General features: G+C 36.4%; 2 protein-coding genes across 10 annotated transcripts in view; one reads left to right on the plus strand and one right to left on the minus strand.

Annotated features, from left to right (window-relative positions):
- Nucleotides 1-14,586, plus strand: part of LOC105926893 (zinc finger protein 69 homolog) — a 54,354-nt gene that overhangs the window by 22,984 nt on the left and 16,784 nt on the right. For 4 of the 5 annotated variants that reach the window (XM_036143592.1, XM_036143593.1, XM_036143591.1 and 1 more), the window contains exon 2: nt 899-1,142. The exons of the other annotated variant lie outside the window; for it this stretch is intronic. In XM_036143592.1, the coding sequence (XP_035999485.1) occupies nt 899-1,142 (244 nt within the window). The remainder of the gene's footprint in view (nt 1-898; nt 1,143-14,586) is intronic. 5 annotated transcript variants of the gene reach the window in all.
- LOC118564740 lies at nt 4,600-13,469 on the minus strand. 5 transcript variants are annotated; one of them, XR_004932008.1, is made up of 8 exons: nt 13,156-13,469; nt 11,411-11,520; nt 9,957-10,166; nt 8,766-9,809; nt 8,457-8,625; nt 7,459-7,534; nt 7,248-7,352; nt 4,600-4,929 (listed from the first exon to the last, which is right to left on the minus strand). XR_004932008.1 is itself a non-coding variant. In XM_036143609.1 (7 exons), exons 3-6 carry the CDS (start codon nt 10,153-10,155, stop codon nt 7,638-7,640), a joined length of 1,419 nt encoding a protein of 472 aa, XP_035999502.1. In that variant the 5' UTR covers nt 10,156-10,166; nt 11,411-11,520; nt 13,156-13,469; the 3' UTR covers nt 7,486-7,534; nt 7,609-7,637. The 5 variants fall into 5 exon arrangements, 3 of the variants coding, with proteins under 3 accessions (XP_035999502.1, XP_035999500.1, XP_035999501.1); XR_004932009.1 differs by having other exon boundaries at nt 7,459-7,644; XM_036143609.1 differs by lacking the exons at nt 4,600-4,929; nt 7,248-7,352 and adding an exon at nt 7,609-7,644 and having other exon boundaries at nt 7,486-7,534.

The raw sequence follows: 14,586 nt of genomic DNA on the forward strand, positions 1-14,586 counted from the left end.
TCTGCTAACTCATCCTCACCTGTCACTCATGTGCAGAACTACCTCTCAGAACAAACCATTCCCTGGTCAGTCTGTCCACTAGATTACTGTAGGACATATTCTACACACAGTCCCTCACTGTGCACAAGCGTAGACAGTGAGAGACCTTTTCAGGGCTACTTAAAATATAACGGACGAGAAGCGTAACCGTTTATCTCAAAGAGATATGTGATGTCCCCAATCATTTCCTGCTAAACATTGCAAAATGTTAATACCTTTGTACGACCATAAAAATAACCTGCAAGTCGCAGATCGTTTTACTCCACTACAGAGTGATGTTTGTGGCAAAAGTGAAAGCGAAGGTGTCACTTATAAAGATGCATTTTTGATTCAGCAGCAGATTTGTGCAGTTGTGTTGTATTGTATTGTGGTTGTACGTAAGAATCTGATTGTCTGTTTAGCTGAGGGCAGGAGAGGAGAATGCTGAGCTTGTCTCTGAACACAACCTACTGAAAAATCTTATAAGCTTATTGGCACTCCTCAAACTTCTTTCCCCTGACAACATGTGTTTAAATGCTACTGCTTGAGTTTGCTCTCCATCTTCTATGTTTACACCTCCCTACAGTTTCTTATCTTGACTTTAAGTTGTTTCTTATATCTTCAATAATTCTCTGTCTCCTTCGCTGGAGGCTTTTCCTGTCACTGGCCACATTGTGCCGTATTGCTCTTTAACTGAAAGCAGCAGCCTGTAAACTTTTGACAAAATGTTGTATTTGTTTAAATGACTGCTATAACGTATGTGTAATTAGAAATCTCAGGGCTTAATAATTTCAAAACATTTTTAGATGGTCAAAATAGAAAATTGTTAATTATTCTTGTTTTATACTCACAGGTTTTTGTTTTTCTGTTGCCTGTTCAGTCCTCCCACAGCATTATCTTTGGAAAGAGGAGGAGGTTCCCACTGATCATCACTTCTGCAGCCTAGAGAGTAACTCCAGTTTGGACCAAGAGAAGCCACAACCTTTTTGCATGAAGGAGGAACCGGTGAAACCTGAACCTCAACAGATTAAACAGGACCGGGCTGAATTAGAACCTCCACAAATAAAGAAGGAACAAGAGGAACCAGAACAACCGGAGATAAAAACTGAGCAGGATGAACTCTATACACTGTAAAAAAAAAACTGTCAAAATTACGGTAAAATACCGGCAGCTGTGGTTGCCAGGAATGTACCGTTAAAAAAAGGGGGCATCTGTATAAGACAATACGGTCCATTGTTTTGGTAACGTTAAATCTTACAGTTGAAAACATTTTTTTACACTGTAAATCATTGTAGAAAAAATAAATACTATAAACCCTTGAACTGTAATATCCTGTGAAAAAAATAACTTTCCGTTGATTTTTACATTTATCTGCTGTAAAACAACAGGTACCTTACAGTTCTTTTTACGGTCATTTGTTGTTTATTTTACAATGTGGGATAAACAATGTTATGGTAAAAAACGTTTAAAACAACTGAAATGTGGTAAACCTTTTTACAGGATGTGTCAATAAAAAACACGGTAAAATTGTAAAATATTTTATTTCAACCAATTAAATTTCACGGTAAATTCCTGGCAACCACAGCTGCCGGTATTTTACCGCTAAAAATACAGTACAGTACATGTGAAAGATACATTTTTTGGTATAAATTTTACATTGGCAACTTAAAGATGCACAAATTTAATCAAGGTACTGATAATCAATGAGACAATTGTAAACTAGAAAAAGCTGTTCCTAGGTAACAGCGAGTGACAATGCTAATCTGCAGAATGATTTGAGCTGAAGGATTAGAAGAATGTTATGAATGAGCTAAACCAGTTAAATAATAGTGGTAGTAGTAGTATCAGTTGTAGTAGTAGTAGTATCAGTTGTAGTAGTAGTTGTTGTAGTAGTAGTTGTAGTAGTATCAATTGTAGTAGTATCAGTTGTAGTAGTAGTAGTAGTATCAGTTGTAGTAGTTGTAGTAGTAGTAGTAGTATCAGTTGTAGTAGTAGTATCAGTTGTAGTAGTAGTATCAGTTGTAGTAGTAGTATCAGTTGTAGTAGTAGTGTCAGTTGTAGTAGTAGTAGTAGTATCAGTTGTAGTAGTTGTAGTAGTAGTAGTAGTAGTATTAGTAGTAGTATCAGTTGTAGTAGTTGTATTAGTAGTAGTATCAGTTGTAGTAGTTGTATTAGTAGTAGTATCAGTTGTAGTAGTTGTATTAGTAGTAGTATCAGTTGTAGTAGTTGTATTAGTAGTAGTATCAGTTGTAGTAGTTGTATTAGTAGTAGTATCAGTTGTAGTAGTTGTATTAGTAGTAGTATCAGTTGTAGTAGTTGTATCAGTTGTAGTATCAGTTGTAGTAGTAGTATCAGTTGTAGTAGTAGTATTAGTAGTAGTATCAGTTGTAGTAGTAGTATTAGTAGTAGTATCAGTTGTAGTAGTTGTTGCAGTTGTAGTATCAGTTGTAGTAGTTGTATTAGTAGTAGTATCAGTTGTAGTAGTAGTATCAGTTGTAGTAGTTGTAGTAGTAGTATTAGTAGTAGTATCAGTTGTAGTAGTTGTATTAGTAGTAGTATCAGTTGTAGTAGTTGTATTAGTAGTAGTATCAGTTGTAGTAGTTGTTGCAGTTGTAGTATCAGTTGTAGTAGTAGTTGTTGCAGTTGTAGTAGTTGTAGTAGTAGTATCAGTTGTAGTAGTAGTGTCAGTTGTAGTAGTAGTATCAGTTGTAGTAGTAGTATCAGTTGTAGTAGTTGTAGTAGTAGTATCAGTTGTAGTAGTTGTATTAGTAGTAGTATCAGTTGTAGTAGTTGTATTAGTAGTAGTATCAGTTGTAGTAGTTGTATTAGTAGTAGTATCAGTTGTAGTAGTTGTATTAGTAGTAGTATCAGTTGTAGTAGTAGTATCAGTTGTAGTAGTAGTATTAGTAGTAGTATCAGTTGTAGTAGTAGTATTAGTAGTAGTATCAGTTGTAGTAGTAGTATTAGTAGTAGTATCAGTTGTAGTAGTTGTTGCAGTTGTAGTATCAGTTGTAGTAGTTGTATTAGTAGTAGTATCAGTTGTAGTAGTAGTATCAGTTGTAGTAGTTGTAGTAGTAGTATTAGTAGTAGTATCAGTTGTAGTAGTTGTATTAGTAGTAGTATCAGTTGTAGTAGTTGTATTAGTAGTAGTATCAGTTGTAGTAGTTGTTGCAGTTGTAGTATCAGTTGTAGTAGTAGTTGTTGCAGTTGTAGTAGTTGTAGTAGTAGTGTCAGTTGTAGTAGTAGTGTCAGTTGTAGTAGTAGTATCAGTTGTAGTAGTAGTATCAGTTGTAGTAGTTGTAGTAGTAGTATCAGTTGTAGTAGTAGTATCAGTTGTAGTAGTTGTAGTAGTAGTATTAGTAGTAGTATCAGTTGTAGTAGTTGTATTAGTAGTAGTATCAGTTGTAGTAGTTGTATTAGTAGTAGTATCAGTTGTAGTAGTTGTATTAGTAGTAGTATCAGTTGTAGTAGTTGTATTAGTAGTAGTATCAGTTGTAGTAGTAGTATTAGTAGTAGTATCAGTTGTAGTAGTAGTATTAGTAGTAGTATCAGTTGTAGTAGTTGTATTAGTAGTAGTATCAGTTGTAGTAGTTTTTGCAGTTGTAGTATCAGTTGTAGTAGTAGTAGTATCAGTTGTAGTAGTAGTAGTTGTTAAGTAGTAGTTGTAGTAGTAGTAGTAGTTGTAGTAGTAGTAGTAGTAGTATCAGTTGTAGTAGTATCAGTTGTAGTAGTATCAGTTGTAGTAGTATCAGTTGTAGTAGTATCAGTTGTAGTAGTAGTAGTACCAGTTGTAGTATCAGTTGTAGTAGTAGTAGTACCAGTTGTAGTAGTAGTAGTATCAGTTGTAGTAGTAGTAGTATCAGTTGTAGTAGTAGTAGTATCAGTTGTAGTAGTAGTAGTATCAGTTGTAGTAGTAGTAGTATCAGTTGTAGTAGTAGTATCAGTTGTAGTAGTAGTAGTTGTAGTAGTAGTAGTTGTAGTAGTATCAGTTGTAGTAGTATCAGTTGTAGTAGTATCAGTTGTAGTAGTTGTAGTAGTAGTATCAGTTGTAGTTGTTGCAGTTGTAGTATCAGTTGTAGTTGTAGTATCAGTTGTAGTTGTTGCAGTTGTAGTAGTTGTAGTAGTATCAGTTGTAGTATCAGTTGTAGTAGTAGTAGTATCAGTTGTAGTAGTAGTAGTATCAGTTGTAGTATCAGTTGTAGTAGTAGTAGTATCAGTTGTAGTAGTAGTAGTAGTATCAGTTGTAGTAGAAGTATCAGTTGTAGTAGTAGTATCAGTAGTAGTAGTAGTAGTATCAGTTGTAGTAGTAGTATCAGTTGTAGTAGTAGTAGTATCAGTTGTAGTAGTTGTAGTATCAGTTGTAGTAGTTGTAGTATCAGTTGTAGTAGTAGTAGTAGTAGTATCAGTTGTAGTAGTAGTATCAGTTGTAGTAGTAGTATCAGTTGTAGTAGTAGTATCAGTTGTAGTAGTAGTATCAGTTGTAGTAGTAGTATCAGTTGTAGTAGTAGTATCAGTTGTAGTAGTAGTATCAGTTGTAGTAGTATCAGTAGTTGTAGTAGTATCAGTAGTTGTAGTAGTAGTAGTAGTAGTATCAGTAGTTGTAGTAGTAGTAGTAGTAGTATCAGTAGTTGTAGTAGTAGTAGTAGTATCAGCAGTATCAGCTTTTGAAGAAAACAGTACAGATTATTTTGTCTGCATGATCACAAATCACTATAAACCATGACAATGTAGCAAAAATAGTCACTTGCCCCTCACTGAACAGGAGTAATAAGTCACTGAATCTGGACTTGGTTGAAGATAGCCCTCAGACAGATCATGTTCTAAAAAGGTACATGGCATCAGAGACAAGTTCTGCTGGAGAACTCAAACTGCTGTCCATTGGGTTTTCACTTTGGACTGCGAGGATCCGCCCTGCAGAGGAAAGAAAATAGTTACCAACGTTTGATCAATGCTGTGGATGCAAAAAGTTAACAAAGACACAAAACAATATGTTAAAATAAGTTTCCTTAAGTATTTAATAGTTATGGTTGCAGTTCTTAAATTTGGTCACAAAAGTGGTGAGGTAGAACAAAAATTAACTCAAAATGCAAAAATTCTAAGTTTCTCAAACAGGGTATCAGGTCTAATTTTTAATGAAAATTTGTTATATCTAGTTTATGACTCCAAAAAAGTTTGTAAAAGATGTAGTTCATCACATTAAATCTATATGTTATGCTGTTTATGGGCAGAAACATCAGAAACTGAATTTGACTTGCTAAAACGGAATCTGGATGTACATCATTTGAAATGAAATTCTATGGCTTGAAAAGTTATTTAACAAAACTGTATTTTAGGTTTTGAAATTGAATTTCATTGCTTTGAATACTACGTTTTACTAATGCAATTTCAGTTCTAATTCATTTCTATTCCTGTGTCATGTATCCGGGTTCTTTAAAAAGCAGCTAATCAAACTGATTCCCTGTTTTATGTGGAACATCAGCTTAATTTTGTTTAATGTGTTTTGAGTTTAAGCATTTTAGAGCATGCTGGATATAATTAACAATTTCAACTTATGTTACATAACACTGCTTTAGCCCAAAGTGTAATTTGAGAAGTTTAACCCAATGTTACAAGTAGGTCAGTGAATCTGTGATGATTAACTACTTTTTCATGGACCCTGATGTGCGACATAAAAACAATTTTTTAACTGAACGTCATAGAGCTGAAATGAAATCCGTTCTTAGACTGCAGGAGTCCTGCTGGTTCCTAAAGTCTCTATAACCAGAATGGGAGGCAGATTTTTTATTTACCAAGCTCCTTTCCTTTGGAATCAGATCCCAGTTTTAGTCCGTGAGGCAGACATGTTAAGGATTTGTTTTGGGTTAAACAAAGATTTTTTTATGATTATATGGGAAATTAATTCAATATGGGCTGCTATTCTGAGTTGTAATTTCATATAGATGTTGTAGACGTCTGGTTCGAAGTGGACTATGTTTAAGGACGCTTTAAGTAGAAGTGACTATATATCTCATAATGCTTAAGAAGCAGACGAAAAGTTCTAAGAAAAAAGGTGTGGCTCTAAGTGTTGCTTTGGGGGAAGAAGTTTCTTCTTTTTTTTCCCCTCGGCTCCGACTTTGTATGCTTTGTTCACTAAAGTTCATCTGAATTATACAATCGACTCCCGCTCGTCTTTGGTTTAGTCAATTTTACTTTTAAGACCAGACTTAAAACTTTCCCTCTTGATAAAAGTTATAAGTAAAGTAGCTTAGGTTCTCTTGAGTGAGCTCTGTAGATATGCTGGTGGCAGCAGTAGCTCAGCCAACACCTTCTGTGTTTTCTGTCCTACAAACCCCCAGTCGGTGGCGTGAGATGGCTGCTCACACTGAGTCTGGTTCTGCTGAAGGTTTCTTCCTGTTAAAAGGGAGTTTTTCCTCTCTACTTTCGCTACATGCTTGCAAGTCGGTGGCTCGATGCAATCTACTGGGATCCCTTAGTTGTAAACATAACTAATTATAGTGATAAACTGTATTGGACTTTATTGTTCTGGGATAACTTTGATTATTTGGAATGAATGGACTTTATGCAAAGTCAATGTAATTCAGTGATCCAGATTCCATTTTTAAAGTGCCCTGAGACAATATTTGTTGTGAAATGGCACTATATGATTAAAGTGAATTGAATTAGTCAAACTTAATTTTCAACAGAACAAAATAAGATTTCAATGCAAATGATTTCAGTTTCGTGAATTTTGTTTTTTCAAACCAATGCAATAATTTCAAATCAGATAAATACATATTTGCTTCCTTCATTGAAAAAAACTCAACGTTGGAACATCAATATCATATAGGAAGCACAAAAGTTGGAACGGGAAATCCCTAGTCTGCACTTTTGGAAACTTCATATAATAGTTTGGCTATGGGCTAAGTGATTACGCAAGTATCTGATTTAGATGCCAAGCCCTTTACGATGTAATATTTTTGAATTGTTCGCTTTAGGCTTAGGTTTATTCAGGCTACTTAAGTTTAGGAAAGTGTTAACTTTTCAACTGTGAAAGATATTGAACTGTTAGTGTCAAAAAGGTAAACACAAATACACCTACCAAAAATACGGTATACCAAAAATGTAGCAGTGCAAGACTGAACCACAGTGGCAAAAATGCACGGAATACATTTCACAAATCAAATGACTACAGTCCCTTTGTAAAACATTAAAACCCAAGCCAACCAAGCAGCCATAATACTGAAACATACCGACAAATTTCCTGCCATGGGTTGATTCCGTCTTTAGTAGGTCATCTTCTTGACACTGGTTTGCTTCTAATTCCCTTCCTTCTGATGCTGTTCACAACAGCACAGCTGTAAGGCAAAAAGACAAAAACAATTTTTTTGAAAGTCGTTTGAAAAGATAAGGAAAAAATAATGTTCGGCTTTAATGCCACTTGAAATCTCACCATGTACTTACAGTGATGAAGCCTTTGAATTGATTTCTTGATGTTTAAACTTGGGGGTTTGTAAATGTCAGGAAAAACACCAACTTTCTGTTGAAAGAGAAAACAAAATAGGATTCAGCCGGCTGACAAATGTGTAATATATCAGAGATATGTTTACTAACCTTGAAAAGATACGCAGGTCTTAGCTGTGTCACCACCTTAAAACCAATTTTTTTTGCCAGAAAAAAAAAAAAAAAAAACACTGAGAAACTATCTCAGATGTGTTTTATTGACAGTTGTATTAAATTAACAACTTGGCTGCAAAATGGTGTAAAACGAAACCAGAGTTGTTGCAATTGAAATTAAAAAGACAATTTGGAAACAAAATAGATTTTCAGATCTGGATTTTCAAATATATTTAAATAAGGTTTGTAGTGGGACAAATCTGAGCCCATACATTATGAAATCAAAATAAAATGTTAACAGTTCAAACACAGAATAAAAAAAATTTAAGTGCAGCAACAAGCAACACATTTAAGGCTACACAGTTGAGAACAAGTATAAATTGCTTTAAACAAATGTCTGTTCCTTGACACCATGGATTCAAATAAGTTCTGTGACTTAAACCTCCGATAAGCCTGAAAAAAATGCATGTGTAAAAAAAAAAATCATGCAACCAAAAAAGGAATATTAAAGTTCCTATTTCCATTTAGGATAACTGACATCACAAAAAAAAATTATAAAAAAAAAATACAAGGGAAAATAGATTCTAGTGAAGGTAAAACTTTCTGTACTAATAAGTTTGAAATGTCTTTAAATGGTCTCCCGCCACTCGTGATCAGAAAGATCTGCGATGAGGGTGAGCACTCTTGGGTTGACATGCAATCTCTTCTTCTCAGTTTTCTCAACTTTTGTTCCCTTCTCTGGGTTAATGTTGAAAAAGCACCTTAAAAACACAAGATTCTATAAATAGCCAATCAAAAAAAAAAAAAAAAAAAAGGTGTAAGAATGCAAAAATTCCAAACATTACCTCTGAAGGAACTCAAGTGTGGAGCCAAGTTTTACTGGATAGTGGATGTTAAGGCAGTAGTAGCTTCCAAGCATCAAACAGACAGCAGAGATGAAGTCAGTTATTTGGTCATTCACAACTTTGCGGTCAACACTCAGCATGAAAAGTCTCGATGCATAGCAAGAAGAGCCTGGGAAAAATGACATGTGTAATTACCAGCAACCCTGCCCTTTACCATCCAATTGTGTTTTAAAATGTGCAGGAATATAATGTTAGAAATCTTTAGATTTGCTTATATACTTCATTGTGAAAAAAAAATCCTCAACTCACCACAAACAATGATGCATGGTGTCACAGGCAGACTTTCTGTTTGGACTTCTTCAGCCAGACATGTTTCTTCAATGTAGTGGAAGAGGATCTCCTCTTTTTCATCAAAATAAGACAAAAGAAGCAAGATCATATCCATGACATCCTCTGCGCAGCCTTTCTGCTGTCCTCTCTGAATCTGAAGCTTAATGACAGTCTCCAGGACCCGCTTACTCTTGTCTGCGCAGGTGGTTTTCAGAAAGTCCAGAAGTCGTTTTCCTTTCTTCTCTAAACTGGTGAGAAAAGTCTGTTTTAGGGATACACCAGTAAGCTCTTCAAAATGAATGCCCATCCCAATCTCTTGAAACAGAAGAGGCCACTCTTCCATGAGTATCTGCAAGTCTGCTCCTTCGTTGATTGCTTTACGCTGAGAGTAGTAGGTGCTTTTCATTAGAGTTTTTACTTCTTCAGGTCTGAAGCTAGTCTGTTCATTAAGAATCTTCATTTTTTCCTTTTTCTCCTGCTGGCTTTCCGATGTCTCACTGACTGGCAAATATTTCATGTCCCACTTTATGCAGCCATACGTGTCTTGGATAGATGCCCGTTTTTCAGGTGGCACTTCATCTGTATCATCAGATTCTACTGTTTTGCGCTTTTGTATCATTGGTGAAGAAGACCTCTTCACATTCTCAACTCTTGCTTGGATCTGTTTGACCAATGAGTGGTACCCCTGTCCCACCACATCCCCTTCAATAACATCCTGCAGTGAGTTGGGATACATTGCAACCAGTCTTTTTGCAATTTCTGTTGAGGCTCTTTTAGATGGAGAGGCACAGGCTTTCATCATCTCTTTAACAATGATGCGAATCATCTCCCTCCGAAACCTTGGCTTTGGCCTTTTTCCTCTCTGAAGACATTGCATTAGCCCTTCTGGGAAATTCTCGCATGGAATTTTAAAGTTATCAACCCAGTCGAAAGAAGGCCTTGGATGACTGGGTGAGGGGGAGGGGGAGGCAGAAAATGAGGATGGAGATGATATGCTTGCTTGGGAGATTTCACTGTTCAATGCTTTAAAAAAATAAAACAAAATATAATTACATTAATAAGTACTGTTTGGGCATTGCTTCCCCTGCCATTTTTCATTGTATTAATATACGGGGAAAAAAACACCGAAAGCTCTTCATGGCTATTGTACATTAAAATTCTTAAACTTACTGGTTTGCTTCCATGCAGCCAACAGTTTTCTTGCCTGAACTGGTCTCAGCACAGAGTCCAGATCTGTCTCATTGATGAACTGCAAGTCCTCAGTTGTCTCCACCCCTAATGATTGTAGTGCCTCTAATACGATTTCAAGAACTGAGGCAGCCAGGTCTGGTAGTACCTTTGTGATGGAACTTCTTATGATGTCACCCATTTTTAAGATGTCTAATGAAAGAATGTGAATAAATGTCAGTTTACATGAAGTGATATTTTTTTTTATATCAAAATATAAACACTGTCCTTAAGACACAATGACAATTACACAACGAAAATGTCTAAGTACATGTCCACTGTTCAGTCAGTACCTGCAGCTCAATTACTGTGAGAGCACACAGTGTTTCAGTGGAACCATTTGGTATCCATACTTCATGTAAGATGTTAATGGATAGAAATCGATTAAGTCTAGGATATTAAGGCACTGCATCTTTTCCTTTTCCTTTGTCACAGAGTACAGATGATACCGAGAATGATATTCTGTCAAATGGACCGACAACAGAAAGTAAACACTGTCATTTTTTAACAAAATAAGGATAACTTCACCAAACTCAACAGTGTCAGTGCCCCCTGTGACCAGAAATTGTCCTTTCTTGTACTGCGTTCCTTTGTACATTATGTCAACTGTGACCTTTGTATTGGTTTCAGTGAAGTCAAAACTTTGGATTGCATCTTGAATGGCTTTACTGTACAGCACTGAGTAAAATGGAGACGCATCTTTGACTTTTAAAATAGACTGACCCAATGACCCTGCTGCCAGATAAGCCTGAAACATTTGATGTCTTTCAGAGAGTGTATGGCAGAGATTTTTAAAATTTTTTAGATTTCTTGCACATCTCTTGAAATAACTGTGCTTACTTTCAAAGCGCATGGTCCATAGTCTTATAAGGGGGCCAAACTTCTGAATCAGTTCTGGGTAATGGCGTAGAAAATGGTGCTTTGGTCTCAGGTTGCTTTCAGGGAACAACATTTTTCTAGACTCTAAATATTCTTGAATAATAACATCAAGGTATGCTACCTGAGGCACAGAAATTTTCTGGGCACATATAATGTCCACAATATCTTTTAGCTGAAGAGTCAACTGCCAAACATTATCTGTTGGGTCTTTAACTTTGTCACCAACTATGAGAGGTAGCAATCGGAGGAAGTTCCAGTTCTGTACAGCCTGTCCTGACAGTTTAGCCGCTTGAGGGTTGACCTCACATGGTTTTGTAGAAGCATCAGAGGCATGGTACCTAAACTGTTTGATGCGTCGATTCAGAGTGGAATAAGTAAACCATTTCTTTTTCTTTATGAAATACTTAAGATAAAGTGCCATGTCGTAAGCCAAAACTCCCTCAAAGATATCATGACCAAGACATGGTGGCAAGCCTGGCATACAAACATGGAAGTATTTCAAAGAATTGAATACAGACCCAAACTTTACTCCTTCAACGTCTGTTGTATTGTCGATTAACAGATGGTTCACAGCAGAGTTGTAGTTTTCTCTGGTACGTCGTGGTCCACACACATTTGGATCAGTACCCTGAAATTCAGATTTGGTTATCAGGCAATACCTGCAGAAGTACTTTGAGGAACTGAAGTTTTCAGAGAAGCCACCAATACAGTGAGAACCCAGATTATCTCCAGCAATGCAAAACAATGTTCCTTTTACTTTTGTTTCATCTGGTCCAACAATCCCATTTTCCTCCAAATCTTTTAAGTCTGATAGTAATTCTGAAAAGACCTTGGCATGACCAAAATCTCTGAAATCCTTCTCCCTGCAAAGTAAGACGAGGGACATGTGGTCCGTATCTGAACGAACATGAAGTGGCAAATTTGCCAAAGATGCATACACAGCTAATATCTTGTGCTTTGTTCTTGCAGAGCCCAAAGGGTTAACAACCTCAAAGGCATCCTGGTAAAGTATTAGCTTGAGACATGACGGGTTTTGACTAAAGAAGTCATTAGACCTAAATAACTTACCATCACTTATGTCACACAGAACATCAGAAGGAGACTCAGTAGAGGGCTCCTCTGATTTCTGTATCAAATCAGACTTTAACAAAAAATTTAAAGTCTCTCTCAAAGGCACATAATAGGCAAATCTGTCTGTCCTGTTCTCATCCCTGCCTAAAAACATTTTCTTTGGCTCCACATAGTTGAATGCTTCTTTGAAAGTTTGAGATCTAGAATACACCGTCCTCATTGGCCCTGTATGACAGGCAGAAAACAGATCAAAGCCTTTGACAGACTCACACACTTTGCTGATGTCCTCATCTGATAATGAGGTGTCATCTTTTAAAAGTGACGCAAGTTTACTCAAAGTGTACATCTGACCCAACTCATTAATGTTCTGCATTTCCTCCACAATGTTCTGTATGGTGGAGGCAGGCAGTAAAAACTGACCCTGCAATTTTAAGTAGAACAGTGAGACATTTCTCAGAAAAAGATCACAGAATTCCGGGGACATTTCCATATTACCTTCCTCTGGACTAGAATGAGGAGCAGGCTCAGAAATCATGGGAACATCATCTGATGCAGTCACTAATGATTGACACTCAGAATCTCTATATAAATCACTAACTTCACCATCTGAAAATTCTTTGTGTTTACGTGACATATGGGCAGTAAAAGATGACTTGATCTTAAATGTTCTTTTGCATCCTTTGACTGGACAAGCAACCACATGTCCTTCCCCAAAATGGCTCTTCAGATGAGCTATTAGCTCTTTAGCATCTTGACTCTGGTGTTGGCACATAGTCATTGCACATTTAAAAGAGCTAACTTGCCTAAGAACTGTGGGGTTCACCGTAGGGCCAGTGTGTCTTCGATAAAAATGTGCCTTAAGTGCTCCATACCTACAAAACGTTTGCTTGCAGTCAGTTTCAATGCACTTAAAAACACAACGTGGCTCATTACGATGAAGCTTGCAGTGAAGCACATAGCCCCTTGATGACTGCACCACCTTGCCACAGAAATTACACCTCAACATGTCGTCAACTTAGCTAACTTCACACACTCAGAGAAATAAATTCCTAAAAAATTAAATGCTCGGTCAAAACTGTACTGGTGGGTTTTCAATAAAGCTGATAAGATAGTCAACAAACCTAACAAAAAAACAAGAAAGATTTAGAGTAGAACGGCATCTAAAACACTCAAAAACGAAGGATGTACTCACCTCACATATTTGTTTTAGTCCAGGTGAAGAAAACGTCAGAAAACTAAAATATTTTCTGCGGCGCAACGGCGGTAGCACGAGGTCAGAACAAGCTGCGTGGTTTAGCGTGGTGAAAAAAATTATGGCGGCTGTTTCCTCTTCCGGGCAAACGAGCAAGCTGCGCACAGCTTAGCAGCGCAACACCCTGTTGGTGAAAAACGGTCAGCCAGGTCGTTAATTGGACAGCTTTGAAAAGAGGAGGGAAAATATGTTTTTGTTTGAGCGCTCTACAATTCAAAGTGTCACAGTAAAACACTTGTAATGTGATTTCAAATGGTAAAACAGCTGTAAATTAGCAACCATCACACCAACTCTAGATTTAAGGTGGAGACACCAAATGCGGTTTGATTATGAGACAAAAAAAAAAAAAAAAAAAAGCAGGGAAAAAACTGTTTACTCAAAATTGTGTGGAAATGGGATTGTTTTTATTGAAATCTGCAGATTCAGTGCCGGCCCAAGGCAGGAGCAAACTTAGCGTCTGCTTAAGATCCAAGGGCTACTAGAGGGTCCCAAGAGCAATTATCAGTGAGAATGCTATACAGCAACTAATTATACTACTGCTACTACAAATACTACTACAAATAATACTACTACTACAACTGATACTACTACTACTACTACTGCCTCTACTACTGATACTGCTTCTACTGATACTAATACTACTTCTGATACTACTAATACTGGTACTACTGTTACTACTACTTCTACTACTAGTAGTACTACTATTTCTACAACTACTAGTACTACTACTGATACAACTACTATTACTTCTGATACTACTACTACTAATACTACAACTACTAAGTAGTAGTATCAGTAGTACTACTGATACTATAACTACTACTACTACTACTGATACTACAACAACTACTACTGATACTACAACTACTACTACTACAACTACTTCTTCTACTAGAAGTACTACTACTGATACAACTACTACTACTGATACTACAACAACAACTACCACTACTGATAATACTACTACTACTACTGATACTACTACTAATACTACAACTACTACTACTGATACTATAACTACTACTACAACAACTACTACTGATACTACAATAACTACTACTGCTACTACAACTACTACTACTACTACTAGTAGTAGTAGTACTACTACTGATACAACTACTACTACTGATACTACAACAACTACTACTACTGATAATACTACTACTACTACTGATACTACTACTAATACTACAACTACTACTACTGATACTACTACTACTACTACTGATACTACAACAACAACTGCTACTACTACTACTACTACTGCTACTACTACTACTACTACTACTACTGATACTACTACTAATACTACAACTACTACTACTGATACTATAACTACTACTACAACAACTACTACTGATACTACAATAA

This window comes from Fundulus heteroclitus, chromosome 12 (genome assembly GCF_011125445.2).
Source record: "Fundulus heteroclitus isolate FHET01 chromosome 12, MU-UCD_Fhet_4.1, whole genome shotgun sequence".
NCBI lineage: Eukaryota > Metazoa > Chordata > Actinopteri > Cyprinodontiformes > Fundulidae > Fundulus > Fundulus heteroclitus.